At 29.0% G+C, this 22834-nt stretch overlaps 2 protein-coding genes across 3 annotated transcripts in view; both read right to left on the minus strand.

Moving 5' to 3' along the window:
• The window catches only part of LOC127287938 (irregular chiasm C-roughest protein-like), an 85572-nt gene that overhangs the window by 59287 nt on the left and 3451 nt on the right, over positions 1–22834 (minus strand). The gene's annotated exons all lie outside the window — the stretch shown is intronic.
• On the minus strand, positions 14367–22450 carry LOC127287943 (uncharacterized). Its single transcript, XM_051315098.1, has 2 exons — positions 21842–22450; positions 14367–16367 (listed from the first exon to the last, which is right to left on the minus strand). The coding sequence occupies exon 2, from the start codon at positions 16358–16360 to the stop codon at positions 14522–14524; it is 1839 nt and encodes a 612-aa protein (XP_051171055.1). The 5' UTR covers positions 16361–16367; positions 21842–22450; the 3' UTR covers positions 14367–14521.

A 22834-nucleotide genomic window follows, 5' to 3' on the forward strand; every position in this document is an offset into this window, starting at 1 on the left:
TATTTTGAAGTATTTTATTAGAAATTATTATTTTTTAGACAAATTTTCTTTTTCTACGAATTTTTACTTAACAGAATTTACATGAATTTCATACCGTGGTTGTCCCAGTTTCCGTTTACTTTAATTTTGAAGATGACATTTATAAAAAAATTATTTTCTTTTATTTGTTTACTTCAACTAACAAGTACATTGCATGCCAAAAAAAATAAAATATTGTTGAAAAATAATTTAAATTATTATACGAGATATTTGTAAAAATGGACTGTTACTGGGACAACGACGGTATAAAAGAATTTTAATTTAGCAGAATTCTCATTCTATCGAATTTTGTGTGATTTGAATTTTTAAATGATATAGAAATTCCAATTCACCGAATTTGAAATTTTTACAAAGAGTGACGCCCTCGAATTTCGCATTTAAACATAGTCCAAAGTGCTTTATATTGAGGCACAATAATTCCATAAACATTTAGAGTTGAGCATAACCTTTGTTTTGAAGATACAGTGTTAAAAAAGGGTTAAAATATAATTAAAAAGTGGTTAAAATATAACAATTAAAACACGCTCAGATTCGTTTGAAACTTATTACTCGGGGGTTTTCATTGGATAAAATATAGTAAAGTTAATTTTTTTCATGAATCCGACATTTTGAATTTTTGAAAACTGATGCCAGATTCGTAATCAGCGACCCAAAAAACCCCCCGAGTAATAAGTTTGAAGCGAATCTGAGCGTGTTTTAATTGTTATATTTTAACCAATTTTATGATTGAAAAAAGTTCGGTAGCTAAAAATTCATATATAAAAAGAAATTCTGTCAAATGCTAATTCAAAAAATGAAAATTCGTCTAAAAAATAATTATTTCTAATAAAATTCTATAAATTGAAAATTCTGATTAATGATTTTCATGGGATAATCATTCACCCCGACTATGTTATCGAAAATAAAATTTCAAGTTTTTATTCTTAAATGTAAATATAAAAATTTGTGTAAATATAAAAATGAATTTAAAATTTGTAAATATAGGTAAATATAAACATTTGTGTAAATATAAGAATGAATATATTCAGGAAATTGGTTTTCGGAAAATTGATTTTCCGGCAAAAATGTATTCGGGAAAAAATATATTAAGGTTAAATGACCGATAATCGATGAAACCATATTATTAATATTAACCCCAATTTAAGAGAGAGTCGACACATATGTTAGTCAAAAATTTATTTTTTGGGGTAAAATATTTTATAACTCATTAAAAAAAAATATTAAAAAATAGTGCTTCCCGTAAACTTAATTTTTATCTATTTTCAACTTGAAAAATTTATAATTATAATTAATAAACGTAGAACTAGAAACATTAAGCTTTTCAAACACCATATGGTTTATATATAAAAATTAGTTTTAAAGTAACAAAAAAAATGTTAATTCACTTCTACAACATGTTTTTGGGTTTTGTCGAGGTCAAGTGTAACACTTGTTAGCGAGATATGCAACATATGGATTTACGAAATTTGGTCGGCTTATATATATATGATGTATTCATATCCGAAAGTGAATGGTGTTTTTTAACTGCACAGAAAGTGTTTTCCTTGAAGAATTGTTTTTCATATAAAATATTAATATTCTTTTAAAAAATATATGAACGATTATTGGAAGATAATTATTTTCATAAACATAGTATTAATAAAATAATTATATATTGAACATAGAAAAAATGCATTTCACAGTTTTTCTCTGAACATGTTCAGTATGTATGACAATTTATTATTTACTGATAAAAGTCAACGAGTTTTATAATCAATAAAATTATTGTAACTCTAACAATCGTAAAATGTTTAATAAATGATTATATATACCTATATAAGTAAATTATTCAAATAATTACTATATATTAAAAAGTATTAGTTTGGTGTACATAATTATCTCATAAAAATCATTAATTGGAATTTTCATTTTAAAATATTTTATCAGAGATAATTATTTTTTAAAAGAATTTTTATTTAACAGAATTTGTAGGTACCAAATTTTTATTTGGCAGAATTTTTATTTCATAGAATTGTTTTTAACCAAATTTTGATTTCAAAGAATTATAATTTAATTTCATTTAAGTTCAATTTGCCATAATTATTAGGAGGAATGGTAAACGTTAACATAACCTCAAAACTGAGAAATTTTTAACAATTTAACGCAAACAAAATTATGATTAAAATTAATTGCAATCAATTTTAGAAGATCTTGTTAGGGGCCGTCCATAAACTACGTTACTAATTTTTCATTCTTTTTAAATCCCCCTCCCCCCTCTTTACCATTGCGTTAAATGCATTTTTTTAGACTTCTTGACCCCCTCCACCCCTAAAATAGGTAACGTAGTTTATAGATGTTGATTCCAAATATTTTTTTAAATAATTATTTTTTTTAACATTTTAATGTTTTTTCTTTCGGCGCGGTGCAAATTCTATACACATTTAAACTCTATACGCGTATATATTTAAAAATAAAATTAATTTCATTAATTACCACACAGTTAAATTGCACACCTTTAAACTCTACACAAATTATAATTATATAATAAAATATAAATGTGTGTGTAGAGTTTAACGGTGTACAATTTAACTGTGTGGAATTTAATATAATTAATTTTATTTTTAAATATAAACTTGTGTAGAATTTAACGGTGTGCAATTTAATTGTTTCGAATTTAACAGAAACTTTTTTTAACTTTTTAAAAAAATTTGTGAAGAGTTTAACGGTGGGCAATTTAACTATATGGAATTTAATAAAATTAATTTTATTTTTAATATAAACGTATGTAGAGTTGAACCGTGTGCAATATTTAATTCTGTCGAATTTAACAGAAAATTTTTTCTAATTAACAAATAAATTTGTGTTGAGTTTAACGATGTACAATTTAACTGCGAGTGGAATTAAATAAAATTAATTTTATTTTTAAATATAAACGTATGTAGAGTTTGACGGTGTGCAATTTAACTGTGCAGAATTTAACAAATAAATTGTGTAGAGTTTAAACTGCGTGTGGGATTTAACATTCTACAGTTTAACGTGTAGAGTTTAAATGTGTAGAATTTGAACCGCGTCTTTTCTTTCAGCTCAAAAAATCAAAAATCACAATTTTTATCTAATTTTAATAAACAAGGGCTTATTTTATTCAGTAAGACATTCTCTACAATCGCTTATATTTTTATATTGTTAAAAGTAAATTTTTTAAAAATTATATACAATTGAAATTTTATTTAGTAAATAATTTTTTTTTACAACTTTTAACAATATTAAAATATAAGCGATTGTAGAGTAGGTTTCATTGAATAAAATAAGCTCTTGTTTATTAAAATTAGATAAAAACTGTGATTTTTGTCTGAGCTGTAAGAAAAAAAACATTAAAATGTTAAAAAAATAATTATTTAAAAAAAGATTTTCAATCAACATCGTTTAACTGCAAATTTTTTTAAATTAATAAATATACCGTACATTTAAAATATTGATCCAAATAAATAGAGATAAAAAAATTTTAGTGTTTTGAAATTATTATTATTGTATTAGTTGAAGTAAAAATTGTAAATAGAAACTTTTTAATATTAATACTATTAATATGTATGTATATGGAATTACTATACAAATTTATGAAATGCAATATATTATAACGCATGAGAAGAATCTATAACTTAAAGCCTACGTTCATATTATACAGACTCATGCCACTATAAATCAATTTAACTTTTTTAGTGTTTTCATGACTTATTATATACAGTTAATGGATCAGAGAAGTGATTAACTCAATTTACTCAGATAACCAAGCGTACTAATTGTTTTTTCAGGTGGGAATACCAGTACGTCGTATATTTTGGGTTAAAAATTAATACTTAAATAAATTACTAATAAATATCTAATCGAGAGGTGTGGAAATTATCAAAATTCGATACTCAACATGATAATTAACATCCCTCGATTCGGTTCGAATTTCAAACACAACTTACAATTAGAAAATTTTAAATTCAAAGAAATACTCTCTAAATCTGAATTAGTAAAAATGTTTACTAATTTAAATTAGTGAGTCACTTTTTGCTTTATAATTAGTTAAATTTTACTAATTGTTAGTAAAAGTTACTAATAATTAGTAAAATTTTACTAATTGCGAAGCAAAAAGAGAGTCACTAATTCAAATTAGTAAACATTTTTACTAATTCAGATTTAGAGAGTATGAAACTTTAAAAATGTAGACATAAATTTACTTTCGACTTATTTTTTATCTAAAATTATACCGATGCTTATTTATAAACGGCTCAAAATGTCAATACCTTGAATATTCATGGATTAAAATCAATCAATTATTTTTGTTTTATTTAAATTATTAATGTTAAAAAACTGGATTGAATAAAAATGATTTTTTCTTTTGCACGACAAAAATATGCCTTTCTTATTTTAATCGTTTTCGTGATTTTTTGTTTTCTAGAACACAACTTATCATATTACGGCTCCCCTATACAGGAAACAAAGATAGTCTGTGACTAAAATTACTTCAGACAACTGAACGCATATTTCTTAACGACAGAGAAGGGGATGAAACTCAAGCATTCTTAAACAGCTGCAAATATCAGTGAACTGTAGAATAGATATATATGTTAAAGTGATTTCTATTTTTATCTCATAGTTAAAAGATGTTGAATTCCTTTTCTTATTTATCGATTGCAAAGTATTTTAAAAATTTCAAAAAAAAATATGACTTTATATATTACATTTAATCTTATTTTTTTAGTAGCCTTGATATACTGTAAAAAGAGGTGTCTTAATGGTGTCAAAAAATTTCTCAATTTTTGAGATATTTTTGTTATTTTAGAAACCAAATAAGGCGCCTCTTTTTTACAGTATACTGTATGTATATACAGGGTGATTTTTATGTTCCGGACCCTCTAAAAAAAATTTTTAATCTCATTTTTTTCGTTTTTTAAACAAAAAAAGTGAAATTAAAAAAATTTTTTAAGGGGACCGGAACACAAATGCCTTGTATTGTTTACACTATTCCTTATTTCCTGCACTGACAAAAAGTTGCTGTTAGAAGATTTGACTATTTTTTAACTGCTCATCTGCATAATTCAATAGGTTCTTAATTGCACATCGAAAAACAAATTTTTTAATTTAGAACTTGGCACCTATTTTAGAATATTTTACACATAAATTAATTATGTAATATTATTAAAATTAAAATATATTCTTGGTATTTAGTAGGTATATATTCTAAATGCTAAGAATATATAGGTATTATTTTTGGACTATTGCAGTCAATTATAGATCTATCATCTCTACATATAGCATGATCATGCTAACTTTTAGCTTTTAAAAAGTATATTTTAAATTAAAATTTACAAAAAAATCAAGAGGTTAAAATTTGGCGTCGGTGTTTTTTTTCAAAATAAAGATCAACTTGAATGAAAGCAATAAATAATTTTCTTCTCCATTCACAAAATTAACAATTTTGAAAGTGATACAAATAAGATATTTTAAATATAAAAAAATCTTTTGTAAGAATTGTCAAAAACTATTTTTCATAATTTTTAGGTTCACTTTTCACTGATAGTTTGTAAACAATAAACAATCGATATTAATTTTTATTCAGAGGTGTGAGAGGAATGACGATATCAACATTTTTTAATTTTATTTAATTGGCAAATAATTTTCCTCATAGAATGCCCTATCATGTTCATATATAGGATAATTTTATGTTTAAAAAAATTGCAGTCAATTTATATCTATTAATATTATTTTGCTTTAGGTTGTAAATCTCTGCTTACGTCTCAATTTTAATTTTTTTAAACACATTTTTAAAAAAGTAACGTAAGGAATTAATAGTAGAGGATGTTAATTCAAATATTTATCACAATAATTAATCAATATCTCGACCCACAGCGAAAATATTGGATAATATTCAACGAGTTAGAGGAATAACGCGATACTAGATGAGAAAATTCATTTTCTATATATATTTAAAAAATGTACCAGACATATTTTATTCATATTTTCAAAGGATGTTCTTCAATATCATTACTTTTAGAAAAAATTGATCAAGTACCAATTTTCATGTTTTAAATAGTTCTTTTACGTATTGAAAGAATGAAAAGCACTTAGATGACAGGATAAAAGATCAATTTTTAGTATGGTTAAATTAGAAAAAAATACATTAAACAATAAAATTTTACAACTTTTTCTTGCACAACGTTTAGAAAGAGTAATAAAATAGTGAAATATGACTTAGTATTTATCCCAAATGATGATAATTATTTGGAAAATCTTGATTTCATGCAAAATGAGTTTTTGTTGAAGAATCACCCATATACTAAATACCAAAAATATATTCTAATTTTAAGAATACTACATAAAATGTTCTATAATAAGTGCATATATGTGACGCTCCATGAGAAAAGGGACTTTTGACTTAAGGTTCGCTTTTACCGTGACATGACACAGTGTATGAACCTTAATTGAAAAGCACGTTAGATCCCATTTCTTAAGGAGCGATACATGTTATAAATTACAGAATATTTTTTTTCGATGCAGTTACACTGAGAGGACGATATTTTTTATTTAAACATATTATTTTTATTTCAAACTTATTTTATCAACATTTTTCGGTTGATTCAACGTAAATAATATATTTAATTTCGGTTGATTTTAAATTATACATAAATTTGATTTTAAGTTTAAATCAAACATATATAGTTTTGAAAATATTTTTTGCTTAACCGAAATAGAATATATTTTTGAATTAAATATATTATTCAACTAAGAATACTTTTAAACTACACAGAAAAAACTTAGTCTCATTTTGATATGCAGCAAAAATGAGTCAATGCTAAACGACATAGACAGTGGCGCCACCAACCTGACTCATTTTTGCTGCATATCAAAATGAGTAGCATACGCTATCATTTTGAGTTCAGGTTTTTTCTGTGTAAAGTAGTAGATATTTTCCATTTATTAATAGTTCATACAGTCTGAGTTAAACCAAACAAAATCATCTAAAATTATATTTCTACTTATATTAAATATAATTTCTTCAAAGTGCATTTTCTTGTATCATTAAATTAAAATTTTAAAGTAGTTGAAGCAATTAAGAATGTAATTGATAGAATGAAATTTTAAATTTAAGTGGTCTTGTAAATTTTTAAGCTATAAATTAAAAGTTTTAAGATTTTTTTCATAAATGTTTTAAATTATAATAAGTTAAATCTTTTAACATATTTTTATGTATATCTAGGACAATCAAAACAAGTTGTAAATTCAGATGTTCATTACATGAACATTTTGCTTCCTCTTTACGATCAGAAAAAAAAATTTGCTTCCTCGTGGAGAAAGCATTAAAATTTAAATAAACATACAAAAATAATATAATAATAATAATATAAACATTTGAGTACCTATAGATTTGAGTTAAATTTAAAGAATTAATGGAAGTTAAAAATTCAAAAATTCAAATTTTAGCTGAAATTTCTAAAAATTAATGAAAAATAATATATAATTTATAATTATTTACAATTATATCGGTTTGTTTCAATGCAAGGAACACAATTATTTTATATTTATACTTGAATTTAAATAAATACAAAATTTTTCAGCTAAAATGGGAATTTTTTTTTAACTTTCATTAATTTATTAACTTTACCTCAAATGTATACTTTATATATACCAATCGATTCGTTTTCATGCAAGGAATACAATTATTTCATATATAAACTTCAATTTAAAAAATCATAAAATTTTATTGCCAAAATGTGAATTATCGATTTTTTAACTTTCATTAATTCTTTAAGTTTAAATTGAAACTATTCTTTATATATACCAATCGATTTGTCTTGACGTAAGGAATACGATTTTATTATATATAACCTTAAATTTTTCTATTTAAAAATTTTTTAGATTAAAGAAAAATTTTTGGAAAAAAGACGATAAAATTTTTTTTTTGAGGTATTTTTTAAAATCCTTTGGTCAGATTTGAGATATTAATATGATAAATGAGCCTACCAAATTTTATCTAAATCCATTAAAACCTGTTAAAGTTATCGTCTAAACAAAAAAGGGATCCACACACACACACACACACACATCCGGACAATTGATCAGGATCTCATATAACATGTTTCTATATAGACAAAAATTTGTTTCCGCCACTTTGAATATTTTTATAAACGAAAGGACTACAAAACTTCCTCCACGAGGAAGCAAAATTAAGTTATAATCTTAAAAAATATTAATATTTTCCTTCTATAAAGGGCGCCTTATCAACACTTTAAAATTGTATTGAAATTTGTCTTCCACCATAGCTCAAAAACTGATTGTCCGATTTCAAAAATTCTTATTGCATTTCTCTTCAGTGGAATTTTCTTTAGCGCGGCTAAAATTTAAATTACTAAAAAGTAGCAAAATTTAAAAAAATATCAAGCTTTTAAAATTAAAAACTGAAAGAACGTCATTTTTTTGACATTAAATCATTTACAGAATGCATAAAAAATAATATTATTGGTAGGGGAGAGTGGGGCAAAACCGGGTACATTTTGGAATTCTCGGTTTACAAAGAATCTATCAAATAAATTAGTTCAAATCTTGTTGAAAATTCTTCCTTGAACATTAGAGAATGAGAAAATAAGGTCGATTGAATGAAAAAAATTTTTTTTATCAATTTAAACCAGGTTTTTCAAAAAAATGCAAAGTATCCCGTTTTGCCCCGATGGTGGGGCAAAACCGGGTACTATCAAGAAAATATATAAATCATGGAATATTCTTTAACTTTTTGTTCAATTATTATTATATATCACTTACATTATATAAAATAATTAATATTCAATAAATTTAATTTAAATATATTATATTAATAATGAATAACAGCAGTTAAATATTTTAAAACGAAATTTTTCATATTTTTATTAATTTTTTATCGTTTATTTATCGATATGGTAAATAATTGATATATCGAAAGTTAAACATCGATTTCGAAACATACATGTCGATTCTTTTGAGATAAAATTTAAATATGTATAGTGTTATTTAAATATATCTGATTTTGCCCCACTGACTGTTTGGTATCCGGTTTTGCCCCGCACTGCATTTTTTAACATAATGTAAAATTTTCAGCTTATTGTTAATAATTTAACAATTACTTTTAATGAAAATTACTCGTAAATAAATGCTGAAAAAGATGTTATACTTGCCGAAACGAATATATCGACACAAAAAGTTTTATAAGTGATTTACTTTTGATAAAAAATGGATTTTCTTTTGACCTAAAATTTAAAAGTCGCATAAAATATAATAAATAAATTTTTATATAGTGGTTATATAATTAAAATAATGTTAGTTGTAATATAAAAGATATATGTAATGGGTGACACAAATGGAAATACGCTATCATGGAAAACTGGGGGTACCCGGTTTTGCCCCACTCTCCCCTATATTAGAGGTTTAGCTGCAAAAAATGCCATAGAAGAGAATGGAACAAGAATTTTTGAAATGGGTCAATAGGTTTTCGAGTTACATATTGTGGCAGCCAAACAATACAATTTTAAAGTGCGCGCCCTCTATTGAAGGAAAATATTAATATTATTTAAGATCATAAATTAATTTTTTTATTGTCCTAGATATACATAAAAACATGTTAAAAATCGGTGGGCAAGATTCCGGTTAGACTGTTTAATATAAAACAAAAATTCAATTTTTTACTGAATCTGTGATAGATTTAGCTTTAGAGTACCCGATAAGAAGCGAAGAATTGAAAAGAATTCAGAATCTGAATTCCTTTGAATGGGTGAATTTACGTTTTTATTTAATTCCTGCAATGAAGCAAAAAAAAGTAGAAAAATCTATTCTTCTTAATTGACTTGGCCAAAATTTATACTCTAAATTATACATATAACCTAACGCAGTCAATTGTAAAACATCGAGTAAAACATAGAAATGCCTCATTTATTCTCCACATTTTCTATTCCTGTAAATGCGCTCCAAATGGCCTGACATATAGTCAATTTATAGAAATAACCACATCTATACATCACTTTTCAAGTTTCTTATTCCTTTCAATACGCTTTGGAAATTTTGAAGCTGGCGATTAAAAGGAATAGACATTTAAAATTTACTCTCCAAACATTTAATTTTTTTCTATTCGCTTCTAAAAGTTTGAAAATAAGAAACTTCGCGCATTAAGAAAAATAAGAAGCCTGAATTCTTTTCTATTGAGTTATCTCTACTGTGAATAGAAAATAATTCATTTTTTTGATTTTTAGATGTTCACTGACGAATTGAGTAAAAACGTAAATTCACCCATTCAGAAGAATTGAAAATGATCAACTTATGCTTAATATATGCAAAATTTCAATCTTTCTCCATTTCTCGCTTCTTACCGGGTACGTAGGATATTTTAAAAATATTAATTTTTGTGGATTGGGCAGCTATTTGAAGGAAAAAGTCGATTTTTAGGACAAAATTTTTTCAAAAAATCTATTCCTAAAAAAACCAAACAAACCAATAAAAAATCCGCTATGTACTCTAAAGCATTAGTAAATGACGATCAAAAAAAAACTTTGGCCTAAGTCAATCCGATCAAAACTGTTCGAGCTAGACTGCCTACCGTTTTGAAAAATGTCATTTCGAGAAAAACGCGTTTAAATTTTTGATATGAAAACTTATACAAAAATGAAATCAAAGTTAATCTGTGATGCTTGCACCGTAGAATTGGCCTTCTACATTAATATTGGCTTCATCTTCAGCCTTTCGAGCGGCTGTGAGCGTAAAAGAACGCAATTGTTACCACGGTAAAAGACAAAATAGCCGATAACTCTTTCTGCAGATTTCGATTTTTTTGACATAAAATAACTTTGAAATCGCTTTTGCTGATATAATTTCTATTCTACACATCATAAAGTATCGTTTAAGAAAACAAAAAAAAATCGATTTTTTTCGGGTCAAAGGTGTTACCCCCCCTTAAATAGTAAATTAAGTTACTGAAAGTAACTTAGTACTAAATTAAGTACTTAAAATATAAGTTGATGAAGTTTTCACTCTGTTGGTAAATATAAAACAGAATCTATCAATCTTTCCGAGTCAAAAAGGTGAAAATTAAAGTACTTGAAGTAGTTGAAGCAAAAATAATCAATACAATTTTTCCCAGTTTTAAATTTAAAAAAAGTTGTTTGCTCATATCTTTAAAAAAATTTATTTTTCCTTTAATTTGTAGAGTTTTTCAAGACTTCAATTTGGGAGCTGTTTTATTATTTATTATTCAGGTTCATTTTTTTATCTCCTCCCCTTCCGCTTACATTTATACCTTAAAACTGTTATATATCTAACAGAAAAATCCTTAAACGCCGGAAATTGAACCACCGACCCTAACACTCGCAATCCGATACCATAACCAACTAACCATGCACTCTCGCTACGGTATTCTGATGCATATTACTTGTATTAAGGACCTTCTTGTCATAATCAAATTAATTAGTTGTTTTTACTATATAAAGTGGTCATTTGAATAATCTTTATTAGTCTCTATCACTATTTTTTTTTAAATTTTTACTTTTTAACTTAACAACAATAAATATATTCTAACTTATTTAATTGCAAAAAGGTAGAGAAATTTACTACGATTATGGTAAATTGTCTTTGTCAATACTAAGACGAATCTCGGACCATTATTGTAATTCTTTCACTGTTTAAGAAAATATTGCTGTAATGGTCCAAAAATGTACAGCAAAATCTAGTTGATGGATTTTTTTGAAATTGTAGGTATACAAGGGTTTTAGGGCTATGTAGTTGAATTCAAAATATTAAAACTAAAATTTTTTCCTTTTTATTTCATAAAATCTAATAAAATTCTGAAAGAAATTTGACACCTTGACAAAGAGAATATGTTAATTTTTCAATTAGATATCTAAGAAAAACCCAATTTTCAATGTTTTAATTATTTTTTTATTTCTCTGGCAAAAATTAATATTTTTAAACGTTCTTGGGCTCATTGGAATCATATTTTGTAATGCAATTCAAAATATTTAAAACAATTCATTTACACATGCTTCCCTAATGTAGGCAAACCGTAAAAGTTGACTCAAAAAAAGTCAAAAAATTATAAGTAATATTTAAATGACAAAAATGATCAGTAAAATGTGTAAATCTTAAATTTACATATTCTCTTTGTCAAAGTGTCATTTCTTTTAGAATTTTATTAGCATTAATAAAATGAAAAGGACAAAATTTTAGTTTTAATATTTTTGAATATTTAAACAGATCAAAAAAGCAGAGGTCGCCCTATTGAAAAAAAACACGTATAATAGTGCGTATTATTATACGTATAATTATACGTGTTTTTTTTCAATAGGGCGCACAATTTCCGACGGTGGTGTATATAAAAATTATTAACTTGGTAATTTTCAATACAAATAAATGTTAAGTAATATACTTATATTAATTTAATAGTTAATAATAATGAATTAATTATCAACTACCTAAAATTAATTAGTAATTTAATTAAAGTAAATATTACAATGTAATATTCAATGATCATATTCAATGCACCGAGCCAAGTGACGCTTTAGCATGCTGCACGCGCTTTTTTAATAGTTCAATATTTTCCAAAGTTTTTAATGAATTAGCTTAACATTTTCCAAAAAACTTCCTTATTCAGTAATAAACAAATGTCTCACTCGAAGTTCTTTTTGAACACTTTAAAAAGAAAGTACTAAAATAGTACCGATTTAAGGTATCAAAATAGAACCAAATAACAATTTAGTACCTAAAGTTAGTATATTAAATTAATACCTTTCGTTTTACAGTGAAGGTTTGAAGGTTGGCCCAACTTTGACAGTTACAAGTGCCCATGTTTGGCCCGACTTTGCAAGCCAACCGCATAGCATGCAGAGTTTCGTCAACCATAGGGCCAACTATGGGCCATGGTTGGCTCGGCGGTTGGCAAAACTTCTGGAAACATAGTTTATTCGACTTAAAATTTTTGGTTGGCCAAACTCTAAGCCATCGTTGGCCCAACAGTTGGTAAAACTTCTCGAAACGTAATTTAACCGACCTAAAATTTTTTATTGGCCAAACTCTGACACATTGTAGACTTGCAATTTTTTTATAAGAATGAATATCCTATCCTTATGAAACATATATATATATATATATATATATATATATATATGAACAGAGCAAAAGATCTATAAAATTTGATGAGTCATAGTATAACAGAAAAGGGGAAAATGGAAATACGAATGTGTCATGCATTAGAAAAGATACCTCAAATTTAATAAGTTACATAAAAGCCAAAAATTGATTATTATACTTAACTAATTATTTACAATAAATACCAAAGTAATCTCAACATAACCACTTAAGTTAATTTTAAGGAAGAAAAATTATAATAAATTATTATTTATACAAAAATGTTTTTTGATTAGAAAATTTTAAGGTTTTAGTAGTAATTTTTTCTATCAAAAAGAATTAAAATTATAAATCATTTTGATTATGCTCAGATGTTTTTAAATTTAAAATTATTTGTTCAACATTTTTTTTAATATTTATCAGTGACAGATGATTAGTAAGAACATTATTTTTATTAATCTGCATTTATCTCCACTTTTTTGAAAAATTGATTTTTCGACTTTTTAAAATTTGTTCCTGAATTTGTTCCAAATGCTTTAAGGAATAAGTTTAATGTTTTACCTACTTTTTTATAACTATTTATAATAAATTATGAATTTCTTGTTAAAAATTATGTAGGTAAGAGAATATTTAGAAATTGCGAAGTTATTATTTTAATTATAGTTTAAGTGAGAAATTCGGATTTATGAAATTGTAAATTATTATTGAATATTGATATGAAAATTCTTTTCGTGCACATTATATAAAACAGGCGTATAAGACTATCTAGAAGTACGCCCACTAATACATAAGGCACATGACTTTATGTTAACTCATAATTATTTTCAAATAAACACGTGTTTTTCAGATAATATTCACTACATAAAATTCAGTAACACTTTTTTTGTTAATGCAATATTAATTTTAATTATATTTCAAAACATAAAAACATCTCTTATTTTTCTACGGAATAAAATATATCAATAATTTTAAAAAAATCATAACTTTTTATTGTGACGGCTTTTTTTTATATTATTAAATAATATTGTTATTATTATTTTAATAATCTGATAATAAATTATTCGTAAATAATTTATTAATTAATTGAAGGTAAGATGAGTAATTATAAACATTTATTTACCGTAGTTTAAAGAATGTTTATTATATTATACAATTGTGAGTAACGTTCCAAAGCCGTAGTTTTGGATACGTCTTGCTCTACAAAAAGATAACTTAGAACTAACTTAAGGACCTTGTCCTAGACAATTCGAAGCTTACAGTTAAAGAGGGGATGGGGACCAAACTAGTTTCTCTAACATTCCATTGAACAAGGGTAGTAGAGAAACTTTGTTTAAGTATTGGGCCTTGCGTCACACCCCCGTACTTAGAGAAAACTTAGTCTCTAAGTTCTTAGTCTAATATTTTGTTTAATGACTCTTACATCTTCACCTAGATCTGGAGCTGGTGCCGTAGCTATCGTATCGTATCGTACTACAGGTGGTTGAGTATTGCTAACGTTATTTTTTATACAAAATAAATTTATACAGAAATTTTTCGGCATTATTTTACTCAAAAATTTTAAAAATCCTGTTTTGTTTAATAAGTACATTATGACGAAAATTAAAGAACCATATCCCAAATATTTGAGAAAGTCAGTACCTTTCTCGAGCCAAGTTTTGTTTCTCCTATTATTTTTAATATTCTGAATCGACGTTTCCATTACATCTAGAGTACGTTTCAAAGCATTTAATTTTTCGTGGTGAATTGACTCTTGGATTATAGGTAATTGACTATTTAATAATTCTAAATCATTTTGAGTAATGGAGTAAGATATATTTTTTTTAAACAATATGTCGGTTTTGTGTTCTATTGACTTTCTTAGTTTGAGAATTGATTTTGGTGTGTGTATTTCGCAATCAGAGTTACTAAAAACAATACTAGGTTCCTTAATATTAATAATAGTTATTCTTGATTCGCAAGTAGTTGTTAGTTCTACCTCGCTCTCAGGGATAATGATATATTGATCTGGATCATGTAGTGGAATAAACGCTATTTCATAAATTCTAAAAACTGAAAATTCGCAAATTCGATCGGATATAATTTTGTTGTGGTTTCTTATAATACTTGTTTCACAATTTTCTATTTCACTGATAAGGTAGGTGGGTTGAGTTCGTTTACATATGTACTGATTCTCTAATTTTTTACATTTTTCCAAAAGTTTAATATCACTAGGTACATAAAGACTTTTTTCGTTGTTGATTAAAATAATTTCGTGGCTTGGGATTGGAGCTAGGAAACCTTTTCCATGATGGATAGGTATCGGGATGAGATGGAGAGTCTGAAAATCTCCATGTTCAGTTTCTGGAATTCTGAGCATGTATACAAGCCGTTTGTTCACGATTAAGATATTTATTTCGGAAATATCTATTATACGTTGATAGTTGTGAGGGATTAATCGAACAGGGTATTTAGTGTTTGTTTCTTCTGATATTTCTCGTAATTGTTGAATCAGCATACCGGGAGTGAGAATTTGTGGGTGAATAATGCCGTGTTTTCCGTCATTGACGGCATTTATTATTAAATTTAAATCATCATTGAATTCTTCGATAGCAATACTGCATAACACTATCATATTTGCCACTAGTAAGTTTCTCTCATTTCTATTTGTTGAATTTATGATTGAATTTAGTTGGTTTGTTTTGCTTTCGGATTGTTCGTTTAGCATCTGCAAGTCATGAGATGCAGAGTTTAACAAAGTTTTTAAAATCCTTGTCTGATTACCTATTGCTTGGCTCATTTTATCCTGATTATCGTAAACGTTGTCTAATTCGTCGTTGATTAGTTTCATATCATCTTCGTCCAGAGTGCCGAATAAAGTTTTTGATATGGATCCTATAATATTCAATATGCCTCTTTTTGAACGCGAAAAACCGAGAATTTGATCTAAAGTTGTTTGCAAATCTTCCAACCTGTTTATTCTATTGCAAATCGCGTGTAATTCAAATTCTTCCTGACAACCCGAACACATTTTCGACGCTTTTTCATACGTTTTCTTGATATCCTGTAGCCTAGTATCGAAACTTGAAGTATCTACACCTATAATCAACTTCCATGTCCGATGATACAAACTGGTAGTTCCTAAATTTTCCGCGAAAATAGGGATGTTGCCTAAAGGTTTGACGACGGTTTCCGCGTGAAGCAGGGTAGACAATGTCAGGATGAATAATGACAATAGTTTCATCTTGTATCTGGAATTTAAGAATAAAAGAATTTTAATCTGTCTGCGTGAATAATCAATCTATTGTTGTTATAAATTATTTCATAATTGTTGTTAGGTAAACTTTTGACAATAGTGGCGGGACCTTTCCAGTCGGGGCTCAATTTATTTTCTTTCGTATTAGAAATCATTACTAAATCCCCGATGTCAAATAATTTTTGTGCTAAAACTATTTTTGCGTCTTGTACCCGTTTGTATCTTTCCTTACACCTTTGAATTTGTTCCTTTGCCTTTGATATGTATCTTTCGTGTCTTTCTTGCCATAACCTAACAAGTTCCGGATATTTCAAACTTGGAGTTGTTGCGAGCGTGGATGGGATGTTTGCGTTTCTACCGAAAGTCAATTCGAAAGGGGTAAATCCTGTCCCTTCGTGTTGCATGGTATTATATGCCATAGTTATGAATTTCAGTGTTTTATCCCATTCGGTATGGAGGTCTGACATGGCTGTTCGAATTAAGTCTTTTACCGTTCCATGTGTTCTTTCTAAAGCACCGTTACTTTGGGGATGGAAAGCAGTTGTTTTTATGTGTCGTATTCTGAATAAATTTTCAAAATTTTGAACTAATTCTGATATGAAATTTTGCCCTTGGTCAGTTAGAATGTGTTTCGGTGATCCGAACGTATATATGTAGTGATCGAACAGATTTTCGATAATTGTTTCCGATGACGTTTCCTTTAGCGGTATTAAAATAAGATACTTTGTCAACATATCTTGAATTGACAATATGTATTCATTTGATTTAGAAGTGACTGGTAAGGGACCAAAAATGTCCATTGCTATCTTGTCATTGGGTTCAGTTGGAGTGTCTGGTATGATTGCTTCGCTTCTTCTTTTGATTCGGTTGAGTTTTTGTGTTTGGCAAGTGTTGCATTTCTTTATATATTCTACAATATCTTTTTCCATATTTTTCCAAAGTCCTAAATCTCGTGCTCTTTGGATCGATTTATTTTCTCCAAAATGTTGGGCCATTATTGATCCATGACTCTCCTTTATAATTTCATTTTTTTCTTCTGTTGACAATTCAGTGGTGCTATTATAACACGTGTGCACTTTTAAATTTGGGTATTTAAAACTGATAAATGCAATCAAAATTTTTATCTTAACACGTTCGGTAGATGTAATTGTTGGGTCGTTAAAGTGCATCCTAAGAATAGTCAATTTCCTTGATATAGTCCATCTTGCAGTATTATCAAATATTCTAAGCCAATCCTTTTCATTGTACGTTGGTAGTTGTTTAATGTTGGGATCGTTGTTGTCGCGCTTGCAAAATTCTCTCCATAATTTCCCATTTGCGTTGGGTTTTTCTTCTTCTCTTGTTTCCGTGCGATTTGCAAACCACTTATAATATTCTTGATAAAGTTGCTTCTCTATAGGGTTTTCCTTCGTTGCATTTGGTTCCTCTAAAGGATTAGAAATAGGTATTTCATTAAAAGACTGTCCGAGGTCGTCAGATGTTTCTGCAGTTACCAAAGGGGCTTTCTCTATTTTCTTATTTCCTTCGGAAGGTATAGGTGTGTTAAGATCGCGTTCTGATGGATTGTTAATGACTTCAATTTCTGGTAATTCCGATTCTAAGTCGAAATCTAAATCGAACTCGTTTTGCGTGTTGTTTAGACCACTTGTGCCTTCTTGTGTGTTATGTATGCGAGACAGTGCGTCAGCAGCAGTGTTTTCTGATCCTTTTTTGTATTCTACTTCATACTCATACTCCTCCATTTTCAGTCGCCATCTCATTAATTTCGAAGCTGGGTCTTTAACATTAAAAAGCCATTTTAGTGCTTGATGATCAGTCAATATCTTAAATTTTCTTCCTAAAAGATATTGTCGAAGCCTTTTCGTTGCCCACACTATTGCGAGTAATTCTTTCTCTGTAGTAGTATAGTTCATTTCTGGTCCGTTCAGAGTCCGAGAGATATAATAGCACGGATGTCCATCCTGAGAAAGGATACCTCCCAGTCCAACATTTGAGGCGTCCGTTGTTAAAACGAATTCCTTTTCGAAATCTGGGTATCTTAACACGGGAGCGTTGCACAATTCTGTTTTCAATCGGTCAAAAGCTTTTTGACATTCTGGAGTCCAAATAAATTTTACGTTCGCTTTAGTGAGTTCCGTGAGTGGTTTAGCGATAGTTGAGTACTTGTTAATGAATTTTCTATAATATCCTGAAAGTCCTAAGAATGATCTCACATTAGAAACACTTTTTGGTACTGGAAATTCTTGAACAGCTTTTGTTTTTGAAGGGTTAGGTTTGACACCTTCTTCGGTGATAAGATGTCCTAAATATTCTAACTCGGGCCTCAAAAACTCGCATTTGTCAGGTTGTAATTTGAGTCCTGTTTGTCGTAACCTCTCGAATAGTGTTACAACATTTTTGTTATGTTCCTCTATCGTAGATCCGAATACCACGATGTCGTCTAAATACACCATACATATTTTGTTTACTAGGCCTGTCAAAGCATCATTAATCATCCTCTGAAATGTCGCTGGGGAATTTTTCAATCCAAAGGGCATTCTTTCGAACTCAAAATGTCCTTCCGGGGTAGAAAAGGCTGTAAATTTCTTTGATTCTTCGTCCATTGGGATGTGATGGAAACCGGAGCTAAGATCAAAAGCTGAGAAAAACTTTGATTTTCCCAAGCTATCGAGTATGTCCTCCATTACTGCCATTGGGTAGGAATCTTGTTCGGTTATCTCATTAATTTTTCGAAAATCAATCACAATACGCCATTTTTTTATACCTGATGCATCTACCTTTTTCGGAACTACCCATATTGGTGAATTATATGGCGATTTTGAATGTCGTATAATTTTTTGTTTTAACATTTCCCCTGTTTGTGTTTCGATTTCTTTTTTGTGACATTCTGGTGGCCTGTAAGATTTGTTATTGATGATTTTATCTTCCTTTAAAACGATCTTATGTTTAGTGAGGTGTGTACCTGGTAGAGGGTCTCCTGGTAATCGAAAGATGTCATGATATGATTCGATTATCTTGATTAAATGCTCTTTAAAATCTTTTTCGATATGTTCTAAACGCGTGTTTTCTTTAAGGAGTTTTAATCTTTCCGCTAAATTTTGAGGCGAAATATAATAAATATTTTCTTTCAAAACATCCGATTTTATATTTTTATATTTTATTTCCTCCAAATTAATACGTTTAAATTCCTGTGATTCGTTGCAAATAGGAATTGTGATCGTTTGGTCTCGAACCGTGTAAATGGAATCAGGAATGTGCGGATTATCAAAAATAGCTACGTTCTTAGATGTTTTGTTGTTAACTGGAATTTTAACTAGTGTTATCTGTTTAGGTGATAACAGTATTCCATCTTCATGTAATTCGTGTTCCTTTTTATCCAGTGTTAAACTCGTGTTAGTGAGATGGTACTCGTAATTTTGCAGAAATCTGATTCCGATTATACCGTCCTCTGGCATTGGAAAATCATCTGGTACCGAATAGAACGTGTGCGATTTTTCTAAATAATCTAAGTTAACTTTATTTTCCGAAACGCGATTATCACTTCCCATTCTAAATTCTTTTCTGCAACATTCCATTTTAATGTTGTCAGGTATAAATGATCTTTTAATTAGGTTAAGGGATGATCCTGAGTCCACGAGGAATCGTAATTCTCTTCCAAATCCAGGGGGTCGAATAATAATTGACTGTAGTCTTCCTGAAATCCTGTTAACTCTATCGATTCCGATGCTTCGTTTTCTCTGCTGTTTTCTACTGTCGAATCTATTTCTGGGTCTGCCTCGATTGCATAATGGACTCTCTGCGGGGGTCGTTTTGTCGTTTGTCCCTTTTGAAAATTTGGCCCATATCTTTTAGAATAACATTGGTTGTCGGTGTGGCCAGTCCTTTTACAAATACCGCAAACTAAACCTGTCCTTTGGGCTAAAGGTAAACCGTGATTTGGAGGGTCTCTCATTACAGGTCCGCTTTGCGTTTGGTTGAATGGCGAGGGCCTTACTTTCGCGTTCGTTGCACTTGCTGAGACTGGCCTTGCGTGTAACTTGGTCAGTTGGCTTACTACCTTGAATCTATTCTTCTCTCGATGCCAAGTCTCAATTTCTAGTGCATCCTGCTGAGCTTTACTGATGGACGGGGGTTTCAATGCTTGAACCTGTAGGCTTATTTCATCCCGTAGATTCATGATGTACCGTTTAACCGCAGAATCTTCCTCGACTTGGAATATTATTTTCCTGGCCATTGGTGAGGGGTGTTCTGACTGTATAGCATATTTTAATTCATTAAAAATTTTGCGAAATCTTTGATTATATAACTGCACGGGATCACTATTTTGCCTGCAATTTCCTAACCTAATTCTACAGGATTCCACAGACACTTCACAACTTAAATTAGATTTAAGGGCTGCAAATAATTCGTTGAAAGTGGTTATAGGGATGTGTCTTATTGCGCGTTTTGCATTTCCTACAATTTTTTCTGTTTTAATGAAATGCAGTAAAATTTCCGGTTGTGAACATTTGTTGAGAGCAAATTTCACGTTTGTGATAAAATCTTGCACACCCACGTCGTCTTCACCATTGAGGGTTTCGACCATTCGTAGAGCGTCCTTAGCGAGTAAAGTTTCAGGTGTAGCACCCCGCTGTGACGAAACTAGTCTTCCGCACGTCCCTACGCTATTATTTGTTCGTTCGGTGACAAAACCCGCTCTATTTGTTTCCGAATTTTCTTCGCGTTCGTTGTCGCTTATATCGGTGTCCGTATAATTTAAGGAATTTTTATGTTTCCTGTCGCTTTTGTTAGTTTGACTTTGAAAGGCGTTTGCAGGTGAACCCGATTCTTGACTTTTCGAGGAATTTCCGTCCTTCCCTTCGTTTTCGATAGTTTTCTTATTTTCTTTGTCTAAGGGATATGCTAAAGAATTTTTTTGTTCCCTATCGGCATTGTTCTCTTTTTTACTGTCGTCGTCCGAAGCAAGGGCATCGGTTTTCTTCGCGAGAGCTTTTATCTCTTTTGCCCGATTTTCATTTTCTTCGCTAAGTATAGCTTGGTTTTCTTGTATTACGGATAATTTTTGCAGGATTGCTTCTAGGAGGTTCGTTTGGGCCGCGCTATCCTGTTCACTCATTTTGCAATTTTTTTCGTAAGGATCAGGTGTGTAGGAGGAAGGGGGGGATGTATCCCTTTCTAATTCAGTGTTAACTCCTATTAAATGTTTTAAGTACGAATTGAGAGCCAGGGTTACTGATGTATGCTTATCTGTATTTTGATTTAAAATTCTTTTAGTATCGTGTGTGTGTGTGTGTGTTTCGCGACCGTATTCAATTTAAACAAATGTTAAATATTTCAAAATTTTAAACTCCTCACTTGTGCAATCTTGCTACAAAGAGTACACACAAGGTTAATTCGGAGTACTTCGATGAGTTTATTGACGGTGGCAGTGCTCTGGAACACCAGGAGTATACCAACGGACATAGATACCTTTAGAATCAAAGTACTCGCCTTCGTTGTGCTGATCGGTGGTGGTTGGCTGCTGGTTGGCTGCTGGTTGACTACCGGTTAGTTGCTGTCCCCTACAGTTTCGCCTTGCCTCTTCTTCAGGGTTTTACCGTACTGTTTTACGTTCCCTTATAAATAATCTTTATAAATCTGAATTTACGTTGTATAGGACCTACTTAATTCAGCCACTACTTTTATTCAGATTTAAAAGATTATGATTATTTATGTTCACTAAAAGTGAAACACTGCCATCACTTTTAAATAATTCACTTATAACTCGTTGTTAACTGAATATAGGTTCGTTTTCTGGATACGGTTCCTAGAGTTTATAACACTTTTCGTGAAAAGAATTAACTCAACACGTATCCTGGCAGGATCGCCAATTTTGTGACGGCTTTTTTTTATATTATTAAATAATATTGTTATTATTATTTTAATAATCTGATAATAAATTATTCGTAAATAATTTATTAATTAATTGAAGGTAAGATGAGTAATTATAAACATTTATTTACCGTAGTTTAAAGAATGTTTATTATATTATACAATTGTGAGTAACGTTCCAAAGCCGTAGTTTTGGATACGTCTTGCTCTACAAAAAGATAACTTAGAACTAACTTAAGGACCTTGTCCTAGACAATTCGAAGCTTACAGTTAAAGAGGGGATGGGGACCAAACTAGTTTCTCTAACATTCCATTGAACAAGGGTAGTAGAGAAACTTTGTTTAAGTATTGGGCCTTGCGTCACATTATGGTTGAATATAAACATTGTTATCATCCAAACAACACAATATATTGCATCAATATTTCCTCAAATAGCACCAATCTTTCCAAGAAGTTTACAGGAACTTAACACTGTGAAGATTTAAAAAATTGTATTTTTCAAAAATGAAAATAAATCAATTTCTTAAATTTGTGGACTTGACCACATAATTTTTTAGAGACAAAACATAACGAAATTAATTTTGAAAATAA

The sequence above is a fragment of the Leptopilina boulardi genome, unplaced genomic scaffold (assembly GCF_019393585.1).
Source record: "Leptopilina boulardi isolate dan_hultmark-lab unplaced genomic scaffold, ZJU_Lbou_2.1 LbouV2_377, whole genome shotgun sequence".
In the NCBI taxonomy this organism is placed as follows: domain Eukaryota; kingdom Metazoa; phylum Arthropoda; class Insecta; order Hymenoptera; family Figitidae; genus Leptopilina; species Leptopilina boulardi.

Coding starts and splice junctions, on each gene's coding strand:
- LOC127287943 (XM_051315098.1), bottom strand. CDS start 16,360: ATGAAACTATTGTCATTATTCATCCTGACATTGTCTACCCTGCTTCAC.